The 26,913-nt window shown below is 42.2% G+C and overlaps 1 protein-coding gene across 2 annotated transcripts in view; it reads right to left on the minus strand.

Moving 5' to 3' along the window:
- Positions 1–2,945: 2,945 nt before the first annotated feature.
- PYGB (glycogen phosphorylase B) overlaps positions 2,946–26,913 on the minus strand; it is a 50,912-nt gene continuing 26,944 nt past the window's right edge. Inside the window, exons 8-21 of one of the 2 annotated variants that reach the window (XM_054985405.1) lie at positions 25,798–25,941; positions 24,471–24,563; positions 23,508–23,654; positions 21,345–21,508; positions 20,460–20,574; positions 19,623–19,724; positions 16,865–17,012; positions 13,573–13,631; positions 12,915–13,056; positions 10,224–10,431; positions 9,429–9,563; positions 7,735–7,801; positions 6,542–6,724; positions 2,946–5,011 (exon numbers count right to left, since the gene is read on the minus strand). In XM_054985405.1, coding sequence (XP_054841380.1) covers positions 6,572–6,724; positions 7,735–7,801; positions 9,429–9,563; positions 10,224–10,431; positions 12,915–13,056; positions 13,573–13,631; positions 16,865–17,012; positions 19,623–19,724; positions 20,460–20,574; positions 21,345–21,508; positions 23,508–23,654; positions 24,471–24,563; positions 25,798–25,941 — 1,677 coding nt within the window. In that variant the 3' untranslated portion in view covers positions 2,946–5,011; positions 6,542–6,571. Of the gene's footprint in view, positions 6,725–7,734; positions 7,802–9,428; positions 9,564–10,223; positions 10,432–12,914; positions 13,057–13,572; positions 13,632–16,864; positions 17,013–19,622; positions 19,725–20,459; positions 20,575–21,344; positions 21,509–23,507; positions 23,655–24,470; positions 24,564–25,797; positions 25,942–26,913 lie in introns of both variants that reach the window. The other variant, XM_054985397.1, reaches the window with a different exon arrangement.

Consider the following 26,913-nt stretch of genomic DNA (forward strand, 5'->3'; position numbering starts at 1 on the left):
CTTTCTGTTGGCTTTTTATTTTAAGTGTTACAGGCTATTGGTAGACCTCGAAAGTTCATATTTGAGTACGGCTAGAAAAATGCAATGTTCAAAAAATTGAGAAAATAGTGGGCCTGTTGTAAGTTGCTCTGGGGAAAGTGCAGAGAAAGATTCCAAGTGATTGCTTCCACCAATCCATTTGGCAATAGAAATATTCCGTGTAACCAAGAACTTGCAGTTCATCAAAGGCCCAAGCCAGACAGTGTTCCCTAGGGATTTAGTTTTGTTCTTTGCAGGAGATGCTGCAGGAAGAGGATTTCAGGGGTCATTGTGGGCTGCTGGGTGAGGGGGAGAGATCCTTTCACCTTTGGAAAAGCTAGTTTGGATTCAAGCCAGTAGTTCTGCTGTCCTCCAGATCTTGCTTGTATTTAAGTAGTGGTTAGATATTTGTTCTTTATAGCATATTCATCTATATAGTGTCTTGGCTTTCAGATTTCACCAGCTGCTACCTCTTTTAAAAACCCCTGCCTAACTACAGCAGCCTTTAAAACTATTGTTGGCTTCTCTCCAGCTGACTTCCCCATTACAATACTGCTGTTGTTGACCTTATTTCCTCCCACAAACACATCTTACTTCCTCCCACTTCTATTTTTTCCCAGTTAGGAAAAGAACACTGTGCATTTGCTTCATACAAAGATTCAAAGGTTTCAGTATACCACTTCTGCACTGAGAGGGAGGGTAGCTGAATCTGAAGGCTCCTTCGTAACTGAGGAGTTGAGAAGTGAAAACTAGCACTTTTAAGACTACAGTTGAGGCTTGGTCCCCAGTTCTTTATGAGTTCCTAAGCAGCCTGAATAAGGAGCTGGTATTTGCACATTTTTTTTTTCAAATGAGCCCTGCCACACCACAAATCAGCCCTCTTTTGTTTAGTGTTGTTTTTAGAGAGTATGAGAGCATGCTCCCCCTGTATTTTGGGAAGGCTTTGCATAGTGTCACCCCTTAATTCAAAACAACAGAAGACATCTAGCAAGAGAAATCCAGTTTTTCTCATGATGGGATCGGGGGGCTAACTGCCTGAAATAATGAGAGGTTGGCTGGAATAGTTTATTGACTCTACAAAACTGGTAAGGATCAAAGTAAAAAGTGGAAAATTAATTCCAAACTATTTTCAAATTTAACGCCCAAAAGTTGAAAGGTAAGGAATCCTTTCATACAAATATTGGTGAATTGCTTTTTCTAGGAGGAGGAAGGATTCACCTACATTATGAGAGAGTGCTAAATCTGGAATTTTTGTGTTCATCTATCATCTTTGAAGGTATTACAAGAATCATTTTTGTCTGGCCCACAAAGCAGGCTTTTGGAACATTGCCTTCTCTCTTTGTAAACTAACAATAAATCCCATTAATCCAGCATTATTGGTGTTTGTGTGCATTAATTACTGCTCTTGTTTGCTTCTGTACATTAATAACCGTAGGCTAGATAGTGAGGGGGAGTAGGAAGTAGTAGTCTTAACCTGGAAATGTATTTTCTGTATGTAGAAAGCATTTTTTCCCACCTGGGGACCATTCAAACGTGGAACTGCCTACCTGCAATATAAAAGGGGTGTAAGGGCTGCTCTTGGGCTGTTCTTTTTTTAGCTGTTGGAACAAAAGGAGGAGAGCCACGTACATTGCTTAGAGCTCGATAGAATAAAATAAAAATGTAGTATGTAATCTTGGGTTGAGCGTGAAACCTGGAATACCACCCCCTTCATTCTCTCCAATTTACAGTTCTCTCTCTGACAATCAAGGAGTCCAGCCTATGATTTGAATGCTCTTGGAGAAGCTAAGCAAGAATGGGTTGGGTCAATAGGGATATGTGATTTGGTATATCTGCTACCTGAAAAAACTCTTTTTTGGTATTTAGTATTTTTGGGGTATATTTGGGAATAACCACCAAGATTCTCGGATATGCTAATATTGGCAGTCCTATTTAATCCTGGAAATATTTGGGATTAATCAGCTCTACCATTTCAAAGATCACAGCTGTTTGTTTTTTGATGTTTCCCAAGCAAATGGCATTGCTCAGTTGGGGGAGCGCAACTCTCTGTCCAGTTACAATGATGTTCTCGTGCTCTTGAGAGAACTCTCATGATTGGATAGACAGTTGAGCTTCCCCAATGAGCAATGCCATTTGCCTGTGAGAATTGCTTCATCCCCCTCCCCTATCCTTTTTTGGGCCGGGAAACCCATGAAGTGGAAAAAGCACAAGCTCCTGCAACTGGCTGCAGCTTCAGTGTAAGTTTGTCTTTTTTGAGTGCATGCCTTCTGCTGCTAGGTTGGTTCTTGGGATTCTCTGTTATGGTACTGGGTCTCTTGGGCTTTGATGGTTCTTTTTGGTCAGTGATTGCTTTTGTGTGTTTCATGGTCATCTTTGCCCTGGAGAAAGTATTGGATTCTTCCTTTCCCCTGCTCTTGGAAACTGGTGAGGTGGGATCTGTAGAATTGGACCCTTTGATCCAATCTTCTTGAAACTTGGGGGGGGGGCTTAGTGGACAGGCAGCCCTCCCTCCACTGCAATGTTGGTGTCATTTGCTTCAAAAACTGCCCCTCCAGCCTCTCTGGAAAGATTCCCTAATAGAGAATTAGGGACCTGGCTAATTTCAGAATGCTGGGGGGAAACCCAGATCCAGAATACAAAGACAGCCCAGATATAGGATTACCAATATTTATAGACTTCTCAATACTTGAATACAAAATACACCAAATTTTCTTTTGTGCACATACCTTCTGCCTAGTAGGGAGATGGCCTGAGAGCCTCAAGTACACACTCTTCTGTTGATGAAGAAATGTGGACTAAAATGCAGCAAAGGCTAAACAAAGAATGTTGAAGAACTACTGCTCTAACTTGTTAACTTGTATGGCTCTATTATAGAACAGTGAATTTGTCAATTCCACACACAAGGCACAGACAAACTGAGATGCAAATGGAAGTGTGTGCAACTTGCTTTAATAAAGTTGAATGCACACAAGAACAACAGGAATATTGTAAACACACAAATGTATAGGCCCACAGAATAGCTTTGGATGTGCTATAACAGTGACAAAATACATTTTGCAAGCAACTGAGCATTTTGGTACATCAGAAATTCAGCAATCACCAATCTCTTGTTTAAGCCTATTGTAGGCTATTCCTTGTTGGAAGAGATACCATTTTTAGTAATTAAGAGTTGCTCACAATGCTAAAATGCAGATGATAGAATCTCAAGAGATACATCAGCCAAGAGACAGTACAAAAAAAAAACCCTCACAGAGATCATGAGACTGTTGGCATGCATGCAACTGCTTATGCTTAAAGATGGTGATGTGGCTTTAGTGTGATAAAGAAGTGATGTAATTCCTAGTTTAAAACACAAACAAATGCACTTTTCTTTTGTAATTCATTCTCTTGACAAAAAAGGACATTAAATCTTGTTCTGGAATTTTACATGGGTAGCAAGACAAGACATATAAAAATACAAACTAATAATATCAATCAGAAAGCATTAAATAATTAACTGAACAGCTTTAATTCTAATACATAAAACTGTGTCCTGGCAAACTCTTATTTTGTTGTTGATCAAATGAATCAAAACCATGTGTCATACGGCTCTGTCCCCACGGCTCTGCTCTCTGAACCTTGTGTGCATATTTGCATGCTGGTCCTATAGGTACATGGGCTCCAACCCTATTCATTTCAGTTGATGGCCAGTTCAGTAGAGGCAAAGCATGTAAGCAGAACTGCTCCACTGAAGAGAAACGAACAGCCCTTCCAGAGAGCAAGCTAGTTGGGGGGCATACTGGGAGCTCTTGTAGGCAAGTTATGAGATCAGGGTGATTGATGGAATGCACCTCATTAGAACAGAGGAAAAGCTTTTCTTGGAATAAAGTGCAGTAATCTCTGTAGTTGTAGAAAATTATTTTTGAAGAACAATATTGGAATGCTCTGTAAAACAGCAATGGTTTCAATAATGCCTACCCATTGAAAGGCTAGCCCTTGTCTTAAACCCCTGTTGGGAATGTTTTCACATACCTGTTCTTCACTAGATGATTGCAACATCAAATGCTTGTTCAACATGTGCAAATCACCCATGATGCATGTTACAACACAGAGAGGGCTTTCATGAAAATCAATGGAGTCAGTTTGCACTTTCTGCCAGTGAACTACAGTAAACAAGTGTAGAGAAATCAAGCAGTGTGTGTGCATGTGTGAACCAGCCTTTACTTCCTAACTGCTTCTAGGTATTTTTATGGAAAGACAGGAGTTGGAATGGATCAAATAGACCACTTAGTCCAATTTTCTACGATACGATTTTCTATACCTGAAGCATGCTGATGCGCTTTGGGCAGAGACCAGAAATGCAGAGCTTGGTAAAGTCATTCCTGAACATAAGAACTATTGCCCAAAGACACTGATGTAACATAAAAAGCCACCTGCCTCGTTGCCAGTAGTAAGGCTTTGCCTTCAGGTGACATAAATCACTTTCATCAGTTTGCATAGGCATGTTGCCTACTTAAAAACCGTCGACTAACAACTTGTAAGGGTGAGCTCAACTAGTATTCTGTCTGACAATAACTGGGTTCTTAAGCTGGAGAGTACATATTCATCATCACATCTGTGCAGCTAGCTCCATCTTGTTTTGATGCATTCTGGAACATTCTAGATGGTACTAAGGGACCGGTGAAGACTATGTCAGAAGGCTGGAAAAAACTGGTTGACTATTGTTCTTGATAAGAATCTTCTATTTATTAACATATTTTAATTGCTTGATTTAATAGGCTATTCAGCACACACAGCTATTCATAAGGATCTCCTTTGTGAACTACCTTCTTAAGTGGGATTCACAACAGAATTAACATGGTCAGCTTTGATAATGCAGATCACCTACGTGGGCAAGATTTTTCTGTTGAACAGATGATTGATGTTAATATTGAGTGTGCCAACCATCTGTTCAGAATGTACATGATTGCCACCCATTACTCTATATACAGATTTGTCACCTGGGGGCATCTGTCTAAGGAGAAATAGAAAAAATAAGGAGATTAATACTTCACATTAAGTTTTTCAACATACCCTCACAATACTAGCTAGACACCATTCCTAACAATTGAAACAGACAATTTAGCAGTTTTAATGAACTCATTGATTCTGGAACTTGATAGTACATTCATGTGACTTACATTTCAGATCATGATATTTTGCATTAAAGTGCAAATTACACTGCTAGTCTAGTGGGGAAAAAAAGTTACCTGGTAACTTTCCCCCAAGCTTTCATAGACTAACGTCACTCATCCACTTAGTTAGTAGCTCATGTTGCAGAGTAAATACAGATAAAAATAAAGACCCGTGAATATTTTACTGGAAATTCAAACTTAAGGGTTGTGAATATTGGGTACTATTTTATTTAGTAAGTAGGAATGCAACATCTATTAATGCATGGAAGTGTGACTGCCAGAAGCTGGGCTTCTGGCTACAGTAGAAGTGAGACTATAATAAATGCCCCTTAATACAATGGCTGTGGAAAGACTGTACCAGTTGTAACTTGACAAGTCAAATGCAGCCCCTCTACTAAACATGGTAGCTTACTCAATAAATACCCTGTCTTTGCTACTTGCCTTGGGGATGGTCAAGGATGTGGCAGATCGCATAACACAGGGGTGGTGGGTTATGTTTGGCTTAACAAGTCACAAGTTGTGTTGGCCTGGCCCTAGAAAGATGGCAGCAAGGGAAACCACAAAAGCCTGTGCTTTCACAGTGCATTCTGTGTGCTGCCTTCCATTATGATGCCGCAATAGGCAGTTCCACTTTCAGCACTATTAATGCTGTTCAAGTGTCTCATGACCAGCTCTTTCCATATAGTTATAAATTTATGTCAACAGTTCCTGCTAAATAATTAATTATAGCACATGCAAATTGCTCATTGAAATGGAAGTGATTAATGAGAACTGTTTCCGGCCATCAAGAGTTTACGACAGGTCAAAAATCTCTTTATGGCAAGTAATTGGGAAAATGCTCTTCTTGTGGTTATAGAAGGGCTTCAGTGAGACCTTTTTTTAGGCGCCCTCTAGAGGGCAGCATTATTTATTAAGAGGAAATCATTCATTCGATCCACTCCCAAATATTTGCTCACAAGCAGACTTTCCAAATAAACCTAGGCTTCTCCTTAGTTACTAAGCAGGAGGACTTGCTATAAACGTAAGAGTCAGAATTCAGGTACCATCTTGACATACAATACATGCAAATAAACTGCATTGGTTAAATATGAGCATTAACAGAGAGAATGGCACCATTTGATTCCCTTTCTTAAGTTCATCGTTTTAGATCTTGTTTCCCACCCCCCTTGACAGCTGGACTTTGGTCAATTCTTCCCACCACCACCCATTTCTTCTCCTATCATCCTCAGCCGAGAGCACCAGTCATCTCCATTTCAAGTAACCGCCATGCCTTTTATAAATATGAGATTATTGACGGGTGGTAAAATGCACGTTGAATTCATCTGTGGAAAACTTGTTGGGAGGCAGGAGTGCCTCAGCGGCAAGCCTACCAGGGCGTTCGCATGCACCTCTGTAGTGGATTACTCCCTGGGGATGTTGGGTGGGGGAATCTTCACAGCAGAAGGCTCCACACCCCAGATTTCTCTGGCATATTCCGTGATTGTCCTGTCGCTGGAAAACTTGCCAGAGCAAGCAATGTTCTTGATTACTTTTTTAGTCCACTCTCTGGGGTTCTAGGAAGAAAATATGCACTTGGAAAATCTGGTATTTTGGGACTTCAGCAGCAGGGTTACCAAAATACACATAACAAACACTTCTCATAATACCACCACACTCCAGTATATGTTAAGAAATGCAGCCCAGTCTACAGCTATACAGATGGCTCCCAGTGAACTCTATAGGGGGGAAAAATAAATGGGCTGCCATCTGGGACACAGACACCAAGGACTCCAGGATGTTTAGCCCCCAACCCTAATGGTGTCCCTAAGCGCACCCTTTCCCTTGTAAAAATGAATGGCTGCTTTTTATAATTATGGGGAAAAGTGAATGTTGAGGACAACGCTGCAGTGGGAACAAGACCTCCACAGATCCCTGAACAGTCAGCAGCCTGGTCTTTACCAACTAAGAGTTGGGAACAAGGAGTTGGGGGCAGAAGGTGGCAATTTGTGCACAGAGATGTGCTGCTCCATCTCCGCTGTGGCTGTGGCATCCCTGCACTCCCCACCCTGGAATCTGTGCAATATACATTCCCTGCCCCTCATAATGATGCCCGTGTTTGCAATGGAAAGATCAAGCTATAGACCCAACCATTTCCTCTAGGTTCACCCAAAATATTTCACTGTTAAAATTTACTTTGATTATTCAGGGTCATTGAACTGGACTATGTGAAGCCACATTTACTTAAATTTACAATGTTTGGCTTTATCAGCTTTGAGGGTTCATTTGCTAGCTAGTGTTTCCTTGTACAAACTCCTGGTAGGCCTTGCTCCCTGTCAAGAGCCTAAGGCAAAGAAAACAGGGCATCCACTCCACTTTTGACACCAATAACAATTTAAAGAAAGGAGTCATGGATACAGATAGGACCACAAGAGCCCTTCTCCTTTATGGACAGACCTGCCTTTTAATATCCAAACAGGGATTTCCCCAATAGCCTCATGCTACGGAACCAAAAGCTTAGTAGAATCTTGCTTTTTTTTCTTATCAGCCAGTGAGTAAGTCACACAGTGACAAAATTAACTCTTACCATGAACAACTGGTCCACTTGTCCTTGACATTTGATGTAGGCTTCATAATCGGCAAACACCTTAAACCTGAAACAAAGGTGAAGGACAAAGAAAGTGGGTTGAAGGCTCTTCTGAGCTTGAGGCACTCACAGGCACAAAGGATTGTGGGTAAATAACAAGCAGAAGGTGTACTTTGATCAATACAAGGTTCAGTGTCTCTTATCTACCCTGGATGTTCTTCTCCTTGACTATAAGACCAAGGAGTGAAGCTCTGTTCTGGGTACCACAGTCTTCAGAAATAAGGTTTTTGGTGGTAAATGGCTGGGCCTTTCTGTGGAATTCTCTGACAGGCTTGATTTTAGGAACTTGGTTCCCATTCAGGCAGGCCTTTACTAACTGAGTAACACTGCTGGAGTGGTTCGTTTTTGCTGTTTTTACAGCGAGTTTAATATATTTGAAACATACATTTTAATGTGGTATATGGTAGTCTTTCATACTGGCTGGTTAACTAAAAGCATTTTAATAAACAAAAATGTATCAAAGCGACAGTCATTTGCAACTGGGCCTATTTACAGAGAGCTGGCTAACCCACCCTTCTCTTGCAGTCTAATAAAGGTTCATCAACTGCTTTCATACAACCAAAGGGGAATGACCTCAGAAGTGACTGTACTGCAAACATTTGGCAGGGGCCATGACTCTTTAGCAGAGCCAAGGAGAGCCAAGATTCAATTTCTGGCATCCACAGTTAATAGTTTTCGATGTAGCAAGTTTCTGTATTAGGCCTTAGAAAAGATATTGCCAATCAGAATAGACAAGACTGGACTAAATGAACCAATGGTCTAATCCAGTACAAGAGAACTTTATGTTTTGAAGGGAAACATTTTTCAGAGAGCTCCTTTCATGGCCTTTTCACATGTGTGGACAAATTTTTGTTTCTAGATAATAAAGATCACCGTAGCTTAAACACAATTTGTTTTCAACGCAGGCCTCAGCCATGGTGGTTTTTTAAAAATGCCCTGAACACGTACAAAAGCATTTTCATCACTGCTGAATAATTATAACCACGTATTTGGAATAATTATAACCACATATTTGGATTTAGAGCTAAAAATCTCAAAGATCTAGTATATACTTTTAATTTTTTTTAGTGTTCATGGATGCATGTCACTCTCATTCATTCTTTATGATAACCACATCAAAATGGGTGTACTTAAGGCAGACAGGCCTGTCACAACAAGTGTGAAAAAGTCCTAAAGAGCGGATCTTCTGTTATGTCCATTTTGCACATTGCAGAAGGCAAATGCAGTGCTGACCGGCAGCAAAATACCCAAAGGTCCACTATTGGCCTGCCCTCCATGGAAGTATGCCATGGCCCACCATTAGTGCACATACAGCAGGAGTCTCCCACAGACAGCTGTCAAGCTACCAACAGTTCACCAGGACTGCTGCAGAGTAGCTTGTGCATCCTGAGATGACCCAGGCAAAGATCACACCAAGAGCTGCTCTAGGTTTGGTTTGTTCTTCTGAGCCTTTTATTTCATAGGATTTTTTTCTCTGTGCAGCCTAGGTGAGAAATCCATTTCTAGTGCTCTTCCTAGTCCATGTTCTGTTTCTAGACTGAGGGGCGAATAGCTTGGAATATTTCCCCTTAAACAGAAGTAGCTCTCATTAAAGCAAAGGATCTCAAAGGTGCTGCTGGATTGTGAGCTCTCACCTGTCATGGTACATCAGCATGCTGACAACATCTCGGAAGCAGCCTGGATCATTTGGTGAGAAGAAGCCATTATTAATTTGATCAATAACTTGTTTGAGCTCTGGGATCCTGTCATAGTATTCCTTAGCACTGTACCTGAAGGAGAAGAAAAAGGGACCCCTTTTCAATCCCCCTGCATCTTTTAAAGAAACACAAACTGTTGCATGTGCTCTGCTTTTAAAAAGATTACTCAGATTTAGAATTTCAGTGGAAAAACAGCAAAAAAATGAAAGTTGATATATGTACATTGTCTAATATAATAGGAGTGCTAAAATACAATATGAACAATACTATTTCAAAAACCTTTCCCATTTTTCTTTCAACAGTATATGTTTTCTCTGTCCAGAGCCTGAGAAAAGATTCCCAGAGAGAATATGTGTAAATACAGAATCACAAGGTGTAAATAAGGTTTACTGTCACTACCCCATCCCACAGCATCCCCTTCATTTTATTTGTACACTTTTCAAGCCACTGAAACAGGAACATGACTAGAACCACTAATGCAGAGCCAGTGTCGTGTCTGCCCCAAGGTTGGAGAGAGCTGAGTTCTATCACTCAGCCTAAGCTACCTCACAAGGTTGTTGCGAGTATAAAATGGAGGGATGGAGAGTAACATACCAACCTTAGCAGCTTGGATAAACTGTGGGATGCAAATCCCAACACATACTTATCAACTAGACACAACTATTAATCCACAAAGATAATAATCTGTTCCCCTTTCTACTGAGCCTTCCTCTTACTGCTGTTCATACAAACCCTTTCTTATCCATTGCCTCCACATCGTCCACCCGCATGCCAAAAATGAAGAGATTGTTTTCCCCAGCTTCCTCTGCCATCTCCACATTGGCACCATCCATGGTCCCAATGGTGAGGGCGCCATTCAGCATGAATTTCATATTTCCTGTTCCTGAAGCTTCAGTCCCAGCTGTGGAGATCTGTTCAGACAGGTCTGCAGCTGGAATCACTGGGAAAGAGCCAAAGAGAAAGATGAATGTGTTGGATCCAAGAACCTTAAATTCAGGTACAAGCTTTGCAATGGACTTTCAGGCTAACCACAAGCAAACCCTGCTTAGTTCCCATTATTCTGAACAGACCTCCTTCACAGAGTTGTTATGAGGTTAGAACACTGAAAATTTAGAAGGAGCCACAAGATTTCCCTGGGGCACAATGAGCTAAAATGGCATATGGGCAAGCACTTGCCTAGTGTTAGAACAGGGTTTAGTGACTGGTGGCCCCCACTCCCACTGCCACACTTACCTTGCCCTGCGGGCCCGCGGTGTCCTCCCCCTCCTCCCGCGAGGGAAGACCATTTTTGGCTTCTTCCGCCACTGTGGCGGCCATTTCAGGGGCAGGGAGGCCGTTTCTGGCCTCCTCCTCTGCTGCTGCGCAGGCTCGCAGGGCGGCGGCGGAGGCCAAAAACGGCCTTCCCGCCCCTCAAATGGCTGCAGGGTGGCGGAGGAGGCCAAAAACAGCCTTCCCACCTCTTGTGGGAGGAGGGGGAAGATGCCACGGGCACACAGGGCAAGGTAAGTGTGGGGCTGGGGCTGGGGTCTGGGCAGTTTAAAGGGCTCTGCCACTTACAAAGCAGGAAAGGGCCCTTTAAACTGTCTCTTTTCCCTGCCGCTGCTAAGCAGATGGAAAGGGGCCCCCACAAACCAGTTTGTAAACTTGCCCCAGTTCGTGGTTCCTGGTTCATGAAAAACCACAAACCTCATGGTTCAGTTTTTTTGTGGTTCGTGCCCATCTGTACTCTACTCTACTCTACTCAGTATTCTCTAGTCAGAAAAGGGGCAAGGGAAGGACGCGCTGCTCCTTGCACTCTCTCCTGCTTTCGGCCAGGAGATGAGGGGCCAGGAAAGAGCTCTTCCACATGACCCTTTCTTTCATGACTTTCTCACATACTCACAGAATAGGATTAGCCTATTTTCCTGTGTCTCTTACCTCCTATAGCTGTTACATGGAAGAACAGGCAAGTGCAGCACAGCTAGACTCTCCAGCAGGCCTTGTGGGACTAAACCCCCTCACCAACAGTGCTTTGCTGGTAACATGACTTGCCAACTCAGGGTACAGATGGTCCTGTCTGCCAATTCCTGACATCTCCACTAGCAAGGCGGAGAAATACCTTTGCCTCTGCTACAGATGAGGCACAGCCAAAACTGGGCTATATGTGGAGTCCCAGTACGAGGCAAGAGTCCCAGTATGAGGCAAGAGGTGGAGGTCGCCTCAGGCACTGTATTTTGGGAACAATTAGGGCAACAGACTAGCAGACAGATTTCAACTATAGGGCGCACAGCCTGCTAAAATGTTGCCTGCTGAGGGCAAGCTCCGCCAAGAGCTGTGGAAAATCATCCATGTGTATTTTAAAGTGGTCTACACAAGAGAACTTCCTGCTGGACTGTGTGCCTTGTGTAAATTACTGTGTGTGTCCTGGTAGGGGACAGTTGGATTTTCTCACCTCAGGTACCAGAATGCCTTGATCCATCTTTGGTACATGGACCAGTGATGAGACAGAGAAGAAAGCAATACTAAATCTTCCAAACATATGCACACAAAACAAGATCTAGATGAAGCCTGCTGGAGGGCTGCTGCTTCTGAGCTGGTACTGAAGCAAACTGGTCAGTATGTAGAGGCCTGCGGCGGGCAGTTGACTGGCATGTGATCAGCAAGTAGTAGAGAGGCTAAAGGAAAGACTGCAATGTAATACAGAAAAAAGGGTCTTCCTGAATGGTAATTGCTACAATGAATACAAAACACTATATGCCAAAATAAATTGTCTTTCATTCAATGAAAAGTGCAGCGTGCAAATATTAATATAACCATCAATATCGTTAATGACAATGTTAACAATACTCAAATTTCATATTTACAGCACACTCTAATTGTAATATTTCTGTGTCAATACAATTTCACATCATCCAAGTCACTCCAAAGTACTGTCCGTCAATAACACACATAACAATAACCGGACTGTATGTTATTGACAAGACAGTATTTTGGAGTGACTTGGATGATGTGAAATTGTATTGACACAGAAATATTACAATTAGAGTGCTGTAAGTATGAAATTTGAGTATTGTTAACATTGTCATTAATGATATTGACGGTTATATTAATATTTGCACGCTGCACTTTTCTTTGAATGAAAGACAATTTATTTTGGTATATAGTGTTTTGTATTCATTGTAGCAATTACCATTCAGGAAGACCCTTTTTTCTGTATGCCATGTGATCAGACCATTTGGGTCAGTGTGTTTCTGCTCAACGTATGATTCTTGGACATAGGGGTACCACAGCAAGACCAGAGACTTCCACTGCCCTTTGTGTGCCCATATGCGCTCTGAGGGGCTTTCTGGGGTCTCCCAACAAGAAAGAAAGCAGGTATCTTCTGTAATACCTGCTTTGTATCTTGCATAGAAGACACTGAAATTAGGGTTAGGGCCATCTTACCTTTCTCAGCAAGAGAGACTCTGTAGTTCTCCAAGAAGATGACTTTCAGTCTGTCTCCTATGTAAGGATCATTATTGATAACATCCCCGATGGAAGTGATCAGCTTAATAATCATTTTTGCCATGTGGTAGCCAGGAGCAGCCTGGATGCAAAAGATATATGTCCATTTAAAAAGTATTGGTGGAAAGACGTTCATAAGAAGGCAAGCAACTCCACAATGAGAGTTCTCTGGTTTACTTATCAATAGAGCCTCTGTCCAGAAGAAAGATATTTAATAATACCAGAGATTTATAATCTTAATTTAGTTATCCCCAAATTGTGTGCCAGGGTACACTACTATGCCATGCAATAAATAACTGAAAGCTCCTGTGAGCCCTATGGAAGAGGGTAGCTGCAGTCTCTCTGATAATTTAGTATTTTGGTATTGGTTCCTGCATCAAGAGGAAAGCACACCGAGATGACACCCTTATGAGATATGCCCAGATCAGTGACACATTCAGAAATAATACTGGGTGGCCTCCTCTGTACATCTCAAAGGAAACATTTGCAGGTGCAAGAGTGTTCCTTTAATTTAATCAGGGAACAAAGAGTGTGCCTCGGCTATTAAAAATTTGGGAAATGCTTCCTATCTGTTGGGCAACAGCAGTAAATCTCTTACCTTTCCTCCAATCATAACCGTTCTTGGTACATAGGATTTTTTGGGGTTCTTTCTAATACCTGAAACAATTGTAAGAATGATGTTGTCAGTGAACACAGTCATTTCTAAGAATACATGATACAGTGCATTTTCAAAAAGAACAACCCGTTTCAGAAATTGTGCAACACTGCACACTTTCAAGTGCCACAATATCTTCAAGGAATTTAGGATGGGATTTGTTTAAACAAGTTGTGTTGACAGTGTATGTCTAAGAATATTACAGATAAATGCAGCCATTTCAGCAACTCTGCTTTAACTCCTATCATGTCCAGAAATGAAATATGCAAACCATACAGAATCTTCCCGCAAAATACCCGTATTATCTCTGGCCTTCCAGATTAGGACAAGTTTCTATTTTGGATTCTTGGTGAAGAACAATTTGTCACCCTCTCGTTCAACTACGTAAGATTCTGGCCAAACTCCTGAACACACCTCTGAATGGCACATCTTCTGGTGTGGTACAGACCACTGCCTCAAGAGCTGGAGGGGAATGGACCCAATCTTTTGTTTAAATACTTATGAATCTTGACCAAAAAAACAGCAAATGCTATATATGATAAGAACAACTGCAAAACCTTAATGCAAACTGCTTCGGTTCCTAAGTGAGAAAAATTATATAAACTGCACATGTTAAGGAACAAAAAACGAAAGGCAGCCAAAGTGCAGCCAGAGAGGATCCAACTTGCCTCATAGGCCTAAACCAGCGTTTGAGGTAGGCAACTGAGGAGGTGGAGCAGAAGGCTCTTTAGCCAATTCATCACAGGTACATCATTATTTGTAACAAAGTTTAACATGCCACCTTAACTTGCAGTGGTAGCAATGAGCATTGCAAGACATTCACTATCAGGAAAAAAACCCTTTTCTCTTATCTAACTCCATGTCTCTGCATGGTTTCCTTTGCAAGGAAGATAAAATTGGTTTGTTTCAACTGAAACAATATATAGTCACTCCTTGTGACCAGTATTGGAGGAAGATGGTGTTGATGGTCCAGGGGTGCTTGCAAAGATTAAGGTCTGATTTCTAAATTTCAGTTTCCCTCTCTTGCTGGGTTTTCTGCATCAACTGTGGAGTCTAGCAAAGTCTCCCAAACTGGAAAGCCTCTTCATCTTCATGCATGGGTGAGTCAGTTAACTGCCAGCATTTCTCCTGCCTCTTGCAGAGCAGTTCCTGTCCATGTTTGCCGTTCTTTATGGATAATCAATTTGAAGGGGTAGCCCCAGTGCTAAGCTGCATTTGCAGCATACAACGGCTCTATGAAACGGCAAAGCCGTGCCTCTCCTGGGCATACATTCTGAAATGCTGCAGTTAGTGTACTGTTAAAAGAGATTGGTTGGATTTGGGTTAGTTCTTGGAGCAAGGCTTCTTTTATAGAAAATCTCTCAAAGTACTCTATATGATCTCTGGAAGGGCCTGATGGCAGAGGTAGACCTGCTCAAAGTTATTTTCTGAAGTCTTTCGCACTCAGCCTTTACAGCACATTCATTACCGTTTCGCATCCCATGTTTTTCTGCCTTTTACGCTTCCGAGCTAGTTATGTGATGCAGCTCTGGGCTAAGTTAGGTTTTCCCCAGGGTATCTGACTACGGACATATCGCAACTTTTTTTTTTGCCTCAGATGCTGACTGGCACTTGGGCCAGTGAAAGTAAGTGTAAAATGTTTGCCTCTCTCTCCCCCCTTTTCCTTTCCTATCGCAAGTTGATTGGTCAAAGCAGATTTAACCACACCCACCCTCGTCAGCTCCCCTAACCCTTCTTTCGCCATTGGGCAGCAGCTGTTGCACTAAGCAGCAGCGCTCAGCTGTGCCCATTGCTCACCTCCTCTGCCCCCTTCCCTTCTCATCTCCCCATCTGATTTTTTTTCCTGCTTCTGAAGGGCAGTATCGTTGGTGTCAATCACTTTGAAACAGAATTGTGGGCATTTAACAGTCGTGGAGATGAAAGCTTTCCCCAACACAAACCTAAGAAGATTCTCTTTAAAGCGTTCAGTTGGGCCCTGGCTAAATGGAGTGGTTCCCCCCCCACACACACACACGTTTCCGTCCTGCAACCTTCTCTGCGTGGAACCAGCTTTCTCTTATTGCTCTTCTCTGGTTGCAGAGAACAGTAAAAAAGGCGGGGGGGGGAGAGAGAGAAGGAAGATCATTCCGTGAATAGTAGGCAGTGGGGGTGGTGAAAGGATTGGTGTTAATCTCAGTGCTGCTGCTCTTGTGCTGTCTTCTAAGTAACTTTCAACAGTTAGGGTTCGAAATGGCAGCACAGAAAGAGTGGAGATTCTTAGTCTTACCAAGCATGCTCAAACTAAAAAAAAAAAAGTGATGTGTATTCAGTAGCCCATAAGGCTCACAGTAGAACAAGTGAATATAAAATGCAGCAAAGAATGTGAGACCGAATCAGGAGCAGAGAGTGTAAAATGGGGCAGTTCCAAGCTGGTGCGAAGGCTATAGGGCGGACTGCTCAGATCATTCACTTTTACACTTGAGTGCGAAAGGGTTCTCTGTTATGGAAAGTTTGGGGAGGAGATCCACGAGCCATCTTGCTAGAAATTGGGAATTTTTTCCCCTCCTCAGATCTTCAAATTCTGTAGATATGAAGGTTCAGTCTATAATTCCTATTTTTGCAGTCTGAGTTTTAGTTGTGACTCCTATGTGGTTCTTGACAAAATTGGTATTTTGGGTTTGTGGCAAACATGTCCACTGCACTGAGGGCTGTCTCAGCTATTCCTAAAACCTTTGTAATTGGACAAGTTGGACACCAACTAAAATTAATCTCCAGTATTGTTAATGCAATGACTATCATGTTTTTTTGTCTGCTCTCCACTTAACTAAGGGGATATGAGTGTCCCATATGGTATCACACCAACATCTGATCAACAGCTGATTTTGTATTTTCAGTGGAGAATGTTCATTTTTTTGTTTCTTCCTCCCAAGGGTACAACCTAACACCAGCACCACTTTAGGTTTGCATCCAGCATTTCACAGAGGAAGCTTATAGGACAAGGTCGTGTTGCCTGGACAACTAAAATATTCATCTGAGGGGCCAGCAGCCGTGCATCTAGTTCTATGTTCCTCTTTTGCAGCATCTCGTAGAACTTCTCTCACGCCACTAAGTTCTGGGTTTCCATGCCTCCCTGCTCCATATCATTGGCACACAGAATGTCATGTCATCATGACATAAATTAAATTTTACTAAATGTTTCAGAGGGAACACACAACGGCTGTTCTGAAATTAGTACTTTGGTGGTTAAAATACTCACGGTTATAGAGAGTGATGATATGTAGGCAATTGAGCAGTTGTCTCTTGTACTCATGAATCCTCTTGACGTGCACATCAAAAATAGAGGAAGGGTTGATTTTCACCTTGTACTGTTCTTCCAAGTAAGCAGAGAACTTCAGCTTGTTCTCCTGGTAAAAGGGAATTAGAGGCTGTTACGGGCTGGGACATACAGGTGAAAATCTAGAAAAACACCCTAGTCTAAGCTAAGATGTATAGAAAGGTATGTCTAGCTAACACACTTGTAAAACCCGATGTGTATGGAACACAAAGAAACAACAACCAAGTTCAAGAACAGAGTTCTCACCCAGCTTTGACTCAGTTTAACAAAGGCACACAGATGCCTGCCTTCTTTATGGGCTATCCCACACACTATGATTTTCATCAAGTGTACTCTTCATATACAAAAAAAAATGCCACATAGGAAAAAGAGGAATGCATAGTTGGAAACATGTACATCGTATAAATGCAATCATCAGAAAGCACCCTGTTAGTATTAACCATCTGAAAGACAAAACTGGCTGCAGCTCTCTGAAGCATGCACTTGGTGGCAGCCTTGGATCTGCTACCTTGCTATGTGTGGAAGGGCCCTAAGTCAGATTTTTAGAAAATGTTACTGTTATCACATTGTAATGATTAATGAGCCTGCACAGTAATTCACAGACACTGTGAGAGAACCTTCTTTTCGTAAGTCTTTAGGACTGGAGTACAGTGTCAGAAAATAGAGAACGAGAAAAATAAAAATGATGCAAAAGGGGGTGGTGACTTATTAGAGATTGGACTTGTCCAGCACTAGAACATCACATTTGGAATGAACGTTATGGAGAAATGCTTTTATTTGTAGGTTTGGACTGTGTCAAAACCTTCGCCCTCAGTTTAAAAAGTGTCTCTTAGTTGAGAACAAGCAGGAGGGGAGAGGGAAAGCCAGATGCTTTCTAAGCAGCACCCGGCCTTGGGCTTTAGTCATCAAGATGTGTCCAGACTTTCTGCTAAAAGCTTATCCTTCCAGGTGTGTGTGTGAGGGGGAAAACAGAAACTTGGAGGACTAAAATGCCAGAAAGATTTCTTCCTGGAACCTCCAGGAAAAGCCTCTCTGACCTGCACCTTTGACCTGTCTACGGGCTGGGCAAAGGGAGAATAAAAAAAACCTCCTGGCACAGGGAAGAGGGTTCCTTTGGCTGACCGGAGCTGGAAGGTGAAGGAGGTGAGAGCTGGCCCCCCCTGCAGGTGGCGGCCATTCACCAAGTGGAGGTAGGAGGCCTGAACCATGAAAGGTATGAGGACATCCCGACAAGCTGGAACTTTCTAAGGCAGAGAGCCTGCCTCAACAGAAGATCTAAGTTGGGCATGTACTCAGGAAGGGATAGAGGAATCGTGTTTTTACCCATTTCTTTTTGAGTTCCCTTGCTTGCTTTGGTGCTGTGTTTAAAGTATGAGTGTGAACATTTTCTTCTCTTTCTCTTAAATGCTGGTAGCTGTTCTCTGTGCAACACAGACGCCAACTTCACAACCACGCTATCTAAAAGGGGGTGATCTGTTGGCAATTGGCTGATCCCTCAGTGGTGTGCAATTGCAGTAAACAGTCCCAGCAATAACCAGGTGCTGGGTAGCAGGAGGCAAGGCTCAGAGTGGCAAGCCTGCCCAGGGAAGGGGGAGTCTGGCTCTCTCCATAGGCAATTCTCACAAAGGCCAAGTAGCGGCAGTTGGAATAAGAGAGGAGGAGTGAAAGCCCATCAAAGGATTGGGGGGGGGGCACCACAGGGGCAGCCTGTGTCAGACAGAGACTTGGATTGCCATGGGTTGCCTCTAGACCCCCCAGAAGGCCAGTACTCATGGGTCAGTAGGGTTGTTGAGCTGGAAGGGTACCATTTATCTGCATATTATACACAATTAAAAAAGCAGTCATTTGTATGAATATTGAGGCTTGACTTTAATTGGTGTCATTTGTCAAAATTCTAGCATGCGATTAGAAGTGATAAATAGTGATCTGCATTGATCTCTCTCATACTTTTAGTGAGCTTTACACTTACCTGAGTTCCAAAAAAAAAAAATCAAAACGGTCATTTAAAACCTTCAGTGCTGTCACCCAAGAGAAGCTAAGTTGGGACGTCTAATTTGTTGTCCTGGTAACATGAATTGCAAACATTTAATACTGCCATCCTTTCACAAGGGTTTAGAAATCAGAAACCCAAAAGATAACACGTGTGTGGCTCTTCCTTTTAGACTTCTGAATTCTGGGGTTTTAAAACACAGTGGGTTGGATCCAGGCTAAATTTTCTAATGGCAGAATGCAGCGTATTTGCCTCCCCACTGCAACCTGCTGATCAGCACAAAACGCTGCTTCTAGGGGAGAGGGAACCCTGAGAAATGACGCGAGGGGAGGGTCTGCAGTGGGAAATCAGTGGAAATTGCTGAATTAATCTGGATCCAGACCAATACCATCACATTTTGCAAAATCTTCCACAAAAATATGTAATGAAATCACACTGTGCAACCTTTTTAATAGCAGCCAAGATTCCAGGAACCTAGCAGAAATTTCTGGTATACACACAACAGCCACTGTCAAGTGTGTCCATTTTAGAAGTTGCATGTTTTTCCACATCCTGCCTGAAGGATCCAGATATGCTACTACTGCAAATAAGTCATGCACCAAAAAAGTCAGTATCACTGCATCCTTTTTCTTAAGAATTTGAGTCTATAGTCCTACCAATTTGCTGCTGACTTTGCTCTTCAAATATTACCTGTTTTACTTTGGCCACATCCCTGATAAAGGCCTCATCATCAACAAAGTCCAACAGCTTCTTCAGCTGACTCAGATCAGTCAGAAAATCCTCTCCGATTCTCTGCAACATTAAGAAAACCACAATTAACAATCCAGTTCATTTAATGGTTCACTGGTATAACACTCGTGGATCTCAAACCCTGTGCCTTCTATAATCCGGAACAACATTTGTGAAAAATGGGATGGAACGCTTCTGAACTTTGGATACACAGCGATAGAAGGGTAGAAGGGAGTGAAAAGATGGCAGACTGATCTGTAAACAATGTCCAAATACTGCATTGGTTGGCTACTAGATCAGCCAGCTGGCTATTCCAGGGCCAGCCTCTGAATACAGCCAGTATGAACCTGGTTGCAAAGAATGCAGCTGCTGCCCCTGCAGGTTCTTTTAAACCCAGGGGGGGGGGCTGCTCATGCTCTCAGCAGTAAAAGAGGCAGGAGCACCCCAGCCCTCATCCTTGGGGTCAGGTGGTGGCCTTCTGCAGGCTAACCTTTACAACACAAGGCTAACTTGGGAAGCAACTTCCATGCTGGAAGTTTCATCTTAGACTGAGGAGAGCAGCCAGGCAATAACTGTTTATTTCATGGTCTCAACAACGATCTGATGCAACTTCAACATCCTAAGAAGCAGCCAAGCAAAAGTCACATGTGCTTTTCACCCTTCCCTTGTGCAACCTCAAGGGGAAGCTTGCTTGCATTTCATCTCCGCAGTGCAGTTTCACCAATCCTCTTCTCTTGTACAAAAGAGAAGGATTATTGTCGGAGCTACTCCTATTGGCTGAAGCCTCTCATGACTCACCTCCACGATGACATCAGAGAGTCCTGGGTTGCACAACAGAAGCCATCGCCTAGGAGTGATGCCATTTGTCTTGTTCTGAAACTTCTCTGGCTCCAGCTCATAGAAATCTTTGAACCTAAATGGCATGGGTTAATAAGATGTTTTGTAAAAAAAATAAGACTAGCACACCATTTCACATGGGGCCAGTATTCTCTGCACACAGACATGCCAGACTTCTTTGCACATAGTTAAATGGCATGTCAGAGAGATTGGCAAAAAACTTCTCCTTGACTCAGTAGTGGGAAGCTGTTGTCACGATGATGAGTGAAACACGTACCCCCTCCACTGAAATAGTACAGTCCCTGAAGAGATCAAGCCCTTTTGATGCTGTGGATCATGTAAACTGGTCCTTCACTTCACCAGCCCTCTGCGACATAGTGCTTTAACTACAGTATCTTGCCGCTATTATCTAAACTATGTTCAAAAGTTTCAGCATTACCCCCAAGAGGACAAGCACATAAATTCATAAAAGATTCATAAGAGAAATTCTTAAGAGAGCTTTTGTTGTTTCTGAATGTTAATATCTACATTTGTCTTCTCATTTCTAAACCCTGTTTATATTTTCTAGTCCCAGAGAGAAAGATGCAAACAAGCAAAATGAAACAGATTTGATAATGATGCATGTGAGTGAGTGAGTGAGTGAGTGTGAGAGAGAGAGAGAGAGAGAGAGAAAGAGAGAAAGAGAGAAAGGAAGGAAGGAAGGAAGAAAGGAAGAAAGAAAGGAAGAAAGAAACTTTATTCCCAGGTCCCTGGGGAGATTCTACAGTCCTGGTCTGCTCTCTGCTTATACAGCGCCGAGCTGACCGCACACCATAGACAAGCAAAGGAGAAACAACCAGGACTCACACAGAGTTCTTCACAATTTCTGAGTGAATCCTGGCCACACCGTTGACTGCATGAGCCCCAATAACACAGAGATGGGCCATGTTGATCCTCTTGCAGTCGCCTTCCTCGATCACAGACATCCTTCGGAGGCGGTCGACATCTCCCGGGAAAAGAGCTGCCACATGCTGTTGGGGTGCAAGAGGGAATACTGACAATCAAGAGTTAAGTTATGTACTGGATCCTTGGATGCAGAAGAATGTGGAAAAAGGCTGCCTCTGAAGATGGGCATTCATTTTGCCATTTCCCACAGCTTTTAAACAAGGACCGACCCATAAGGCACCAGGAGTTCCATGTATGGATCTCCCAGCAGTTTTGTCAGGCCATGACAAAGACGGAGTGTGTAGCATTGGGGGAGGGGTGTGTAAACTTTCCCATACACTATTTTCTGGCAAGAAATTACCCCACAGAGCTGTTATTTGCACTGTATGGGGTAGGTGGGACGTACAGGTTTAGTACCATAAAGTGTATCAGAATCTGTATGTTTGTCCAATGGGAAGAACTGCAGTCCACACAGGGCCATCTGGGTTACAGGAAATGGTGGGAGGAAAGGCTTAAACTCATCCTCCTATACCATAGTCCTAATCCAAATAAGGGTCCTACACACCAAAGAAAGAAAGAAAGAAAGAAAGAAAGAAAGAAAGAAAGAAAGAAAGAAAGAAAGAAAGAAAGAAAGAAAGAAAGAAAGAAAGAAAGAAAGAAAGAAAGAAAGAAAGAAAGAAAGAAAGAAAGAAAGAAAGAAAGAAAGAAAGAAAGAAAGAAAGAAACCTTTGGGAGCTCCATACATGGAACTCCTAGCTTTTCATCTGATTTGGCCCTAACCTGTTTAATAGAATGAAGGGTGCTAAGAAACTGGCTCAGCTCTGTTTAGCTGTGTAGGTTTGCTGGGTGTATCTACATCATAAATTTAAATTGGTTTTATCACAGCTTACATTCAAATAGAAAATATTTTTTTAAACTAGTTTAACTGTCATGACTGCCCCCAAATAGTCCTAGGAATTATACTCTGATGAAGGCTAGGATCACCAACCTTCAGAAGGGAATTCTCCCAGAATTAGAACTGATCTCCAGGCCACAGAGATCAATTTCCCTGGAGGAAATGACAGCTTTGATGGCAGATTATACGGCATTACATCCCTGCCAAACTCCCTCCCCAAGCGCCGCTTTCAGATCTCCAGGAAGTTCCCGAGCCAGATATGGCAGCCCTAATGAGGGTTCTGTAGAGGTCTCTCGCTCTCCCTAGAACTACAGTTTCCAGGTTTGCCTGGGAAGACAGAATTACTGTTAACCCCGAACAGATTATGTAGTGCAAATATTCCCCGTGATTCAGTTATACAAATCTGCAACTGTTTTTTAAAGGTGTAACAAGTTCTTCTTGTGTGGTAAATCTGCAGATTTCAGATTCCCAAAAAAAGCATTAAGGAGAGATATTGGTATTAACCTATGGAAATATTAATCCTAGTAAACAGCAGGCCATCCAAGCTAACAACATAATGCATCCAAGTAGATGGTGATAATGCTTGTTCCCAGTGAAGTCAAGGGACTATCCAAATGAAGGTGACAGTGACATCTGGCACAGAATATTTGACTACTCCCAGTGTCAAACAATTGGGGCCTCTAAGCTAATTCTTATAAGGTGCCAGGAAAACTTCAATAGGACCCTAGCGCCTTGATCTCTGTGCAAATATGGCATTTTGCTAGAGACAGGAGCTGATGGCCTGCTTTCTGCTCTGCCACAACACCATCACTGAAGGTGGCCAGAGGATGGCATTGCAACCACCAACTTATTTATTTAACTGTTTAACCTTTCCACCTAGTGGGTCCTCAAGGCTAACAAGTATGTTAAAATATAAACCAGTTAAAAATAATTATAAAGCAGCTAAAAACAACAAACAAGGTTGGCTCTATAAACAACATGCTGTCCCCTGTTTCAGTTCCATCTGAAGGCCTTGCAGAAAAGAAACTTAGCAGGGACCAGGTGACACAAGGGACCAATAAAGTTGCTGGCTGTGCCCTGGTTCCTCTGTCTGAGTGCTCAAGTACACGCTAACCTACTCTCACGCAATCAACCCTAGCTTGCTTCTAGTCTTATCAGTTCTCTTAATTCCTCCCATTCAGATTCCTTACATCCAGATGTTTTTGGTTGATAGTATAAACGATCTCCAGGTGCCTTGGCAGGAGTTTCTCAAACATAGAGACAGGCCAGCGCTCCAGGGCTTCAGGCAGCACCGTATGGTTGGTATACGCACAGGTTCGTTTTGTGATTTCCCAGGCCTAAGGGGGGGAAATGAGTTAATATGACTAAAAGAGATCATAGTTGGATGAATCTGATGTCTCGAGTGATTTACCCACTACAATATCCTTTGTTTGATGAGCAAGTTAAGTCAGTCCTGATCTGCCACCTGTCAAGCGCCACCACATCATTTGGGGTACTAGCAGATATAAATGAGCAGCTGTTGGCTAGTGGCCCCAGATGACCACTACAGCTTGTGAGACGGCACAGACACAACAGTCTCTGTATACAAACCTGAATAGCTTTTTAATAAACCCTGTGTTATACTCAGGGCCAATTTAGATAAGGTGTTGTATGAAGTTGGGAAAATAGCATACTGGAGGAAAGGGTTAAACCAGGCCCCTCTACCGTGGGCTGTTCAATAAAAAAACCTGAGAGGTCAATTTACAGATTCCAGCATTTCATCTAATTTGCCCCATACGTTCCTAATAGTCTCCCATCCAGGATACTGATCTGAGTCCACATTTATTTAGATTAGCAACTCATTCCTTAGCTGGATCCTCATTTCTGGTTTCAGATCCTGTTTAGGAGAAAAATGACTGAGAACAATAAGTATGTGTGTCAGGGAGTGAGAGGAGAAAGCTATGGATGAGGGAAGTCTGACTGGCTCTTCTTTGCTTCAACCTGCCCCCCCCAGCTGTTTTACAACAGTTTAGTAGTAACATTACAACTGTTCAGTCTCCCACCAAATGTGTAATTGTGCCTTTAGGGGGCCTAAACTTAGCTATCCTCAATAATTTTGGCACAAGAACTAATTTACCATATCATGCAGCTCTGCCATTTCCTTTTCTCTCTACCTTATCCCAGTCCATTTTTTCAACATCAATGAGGATCCTCATGAGCTCAGGAATAGAGAGGGCGGGATGGGTGTCATTTAGTTGAATGGCAACCTGCAAAACAGATAAGCTCTTAGTGTGAAACCCTCCCATATTCCCATTATATGAAGGCAGCATGGCTCATAGGCACTTTGGACCCAGGACACCAAGGGTTCAAATCCAACCACAGCCATAAACTCAGAGAGCAACATCATACAAGCTATTTGTTCTAAAATTTAGTTCCCAGCATGAATATGCGAAACAAGTGGCACTCAGATGCTTTGGAAAACAACATGTTTAATACTGCATTTATCATGGAATCCAATACTTTGTACCAAATCTTGAATCTGATTTAGGTAATAAGTACAATAGTCAGGGAAGGCAAAACAACTTTTTAATTTAGCATCTGTGGCTACTTTTTCCATCACTTCCTGCAACTCATCCCCCATCTTCAGTTTTCTTCCAGATTCATCCTCCTCCCCTCCCACTTTTCCAGGGGTGCCAAGTTGCCAACCCTTCTTCCCAGATCTATACAGAAAAATGAAAACCCTCCCTCCCAAATTCCAAATTAAATAAAAGAGCAAGAGAAGACTCTCAGCTAAAATAAAATGTACAAACTTTGCAAACTGGCTTTGATCCAGCAGAGGCTTTGCATGAATGGAGAGGAGGAGGTGAACTTTGCCGATCCCCCCCTCCAACTCCTTCCTCACGGTCTTCCTGGGAGTCCCCTGTCCCCCAGGAGCAGCATTTTGGAGGGCATTTTGAGCTACGGCAGGAGGGGAAAACCCTTCCCATCAGCAGAAATTACTGCTGGATCCAAGTTGTTATACAAAGCATAAATATGAAAGGGAGCAAAAAGTAAGTTTACTCAACTTTCATTACTGATACCAACTTCAGAATGTGGGTGCTGTGACCACACAATTTAGAAGCACACAGAAGTTCAGAACACATAGGTATAATTATAAAACTCACATGCATTTTGTGGCGGACCAAAATATTAAAAAACAGCAAAACATGTTGTAAACTGATTTAGCTACATAAATTATTAAGGTATGCATTTAATAATAATGTGTATGACAATGCTGCATCAATACTAACATAATTACAATTATTTCTCATTATTGCAATTATAACGTTAATCAAAATGAGGATAATGGTCACAGTTCTGCTTCCTGGGTTTACTTAGAAGCTCCATGGCTACCCCAAACTGTTAACTAATTTTCGAGGAATGCAAAAAATTGACAACAAATAGAGGCATTCCCTGTAACCACAATTGTGTCAATGGTTTTGGTTCAGCCCTAGAATTCACCTTGTCAGGGAAAGTTTCAAAACAGGTTCTGACGGGGTCACGACAACCAAATTTGGAAGACTTGAATCGCCGTATGATATCCTGGAGAGTGGCTGCTACCACAAAGTACTCCTGTTTCAAACGCAGCTCTTTCCCTTCAAAGAACTTAGGAACATGGAGAAAAGGGTCACTATGGCAGAAGCCCATGACACACACTGCAGCATCCAACCCAATGAAGCTAGTACCCAAAGGGCTGCAAAATTATTGTGCTTCTTCTTTAATATACAAGTTTTATCTTAAATAGTCATACTTAATCCTGAGAAATGAACGAATGCAATTGTCATTCTTTTTAAAAGGATTCTTACAAAGAAGACGGAGAATACGTCCATCATTGGATGAGTTGAACAAAATATCAAGAAGGTCAAAACTTGCTTCATCCATTCAGAAAATCAGCAGGAAATCAACAGGACTTTATTGTATTTATAGTCTGCCCTTCTCACTGAGACTCATGGTGGATTACACAGTGTACTCAAAACATGCTTACTTCTCTCTACACTGTACCTAACGGCCCCAACCTATGTAAAATCAGTCATGCTTAAGCCCAATAAAACAAGACAATCAATCCCTTTAGGTTCAAGGAAAAGATATTACAAATAAAAGAAACAAGTAATAAAAATAAAGAACAGCAAAGTAGAAGGAATCAGTTACTAGGAAGTTGTGTTTGCTGAGTGTGTATTTTAATTTATGCAATGCCCATTTGCCCATAGATCAAAACATTTTTAAAAGACCCATCTATGATGTTAGCAGACCAACAAGATAAAATCAGTTCACTGTTAACCAAAAGAGGTCAGTTCAATATATTTGCCTAAAACTATAAAACGGTATTCACAACTATTATTTTATATAACAGAAATAATCAATACATGCATGCATATATGTGTATGTACATGCACACACACATTACATACACATATTACACATACAAACATACAGTATTCCCTAGAATATCCTCTCAATTAACCAACAAATCAGTATGAAAACATCTCATAGGATCTATCTATATAGACTGACTCATTAACACCCAGCCCAAACCCCTGAACCTAGAAATGTGAAATTTGGGGAGAACATGCCCTTCAT

This window comes from Eublepharis macularius, chromosome 1 (assembly GCF_028583425.1).
Source record: "Eublepharis macularius isolate TG4126 chromosome 1, MPM_Emac_v1.0, whole genome shotgun sequence".
In the NCBI taxonomy this organism is placed as follows: Eukaryota; Metazoa; Chordata; class Lepidosauria; order Squamata; family Eublepharidae; genus Eublepharis; species Eublepharis macularius.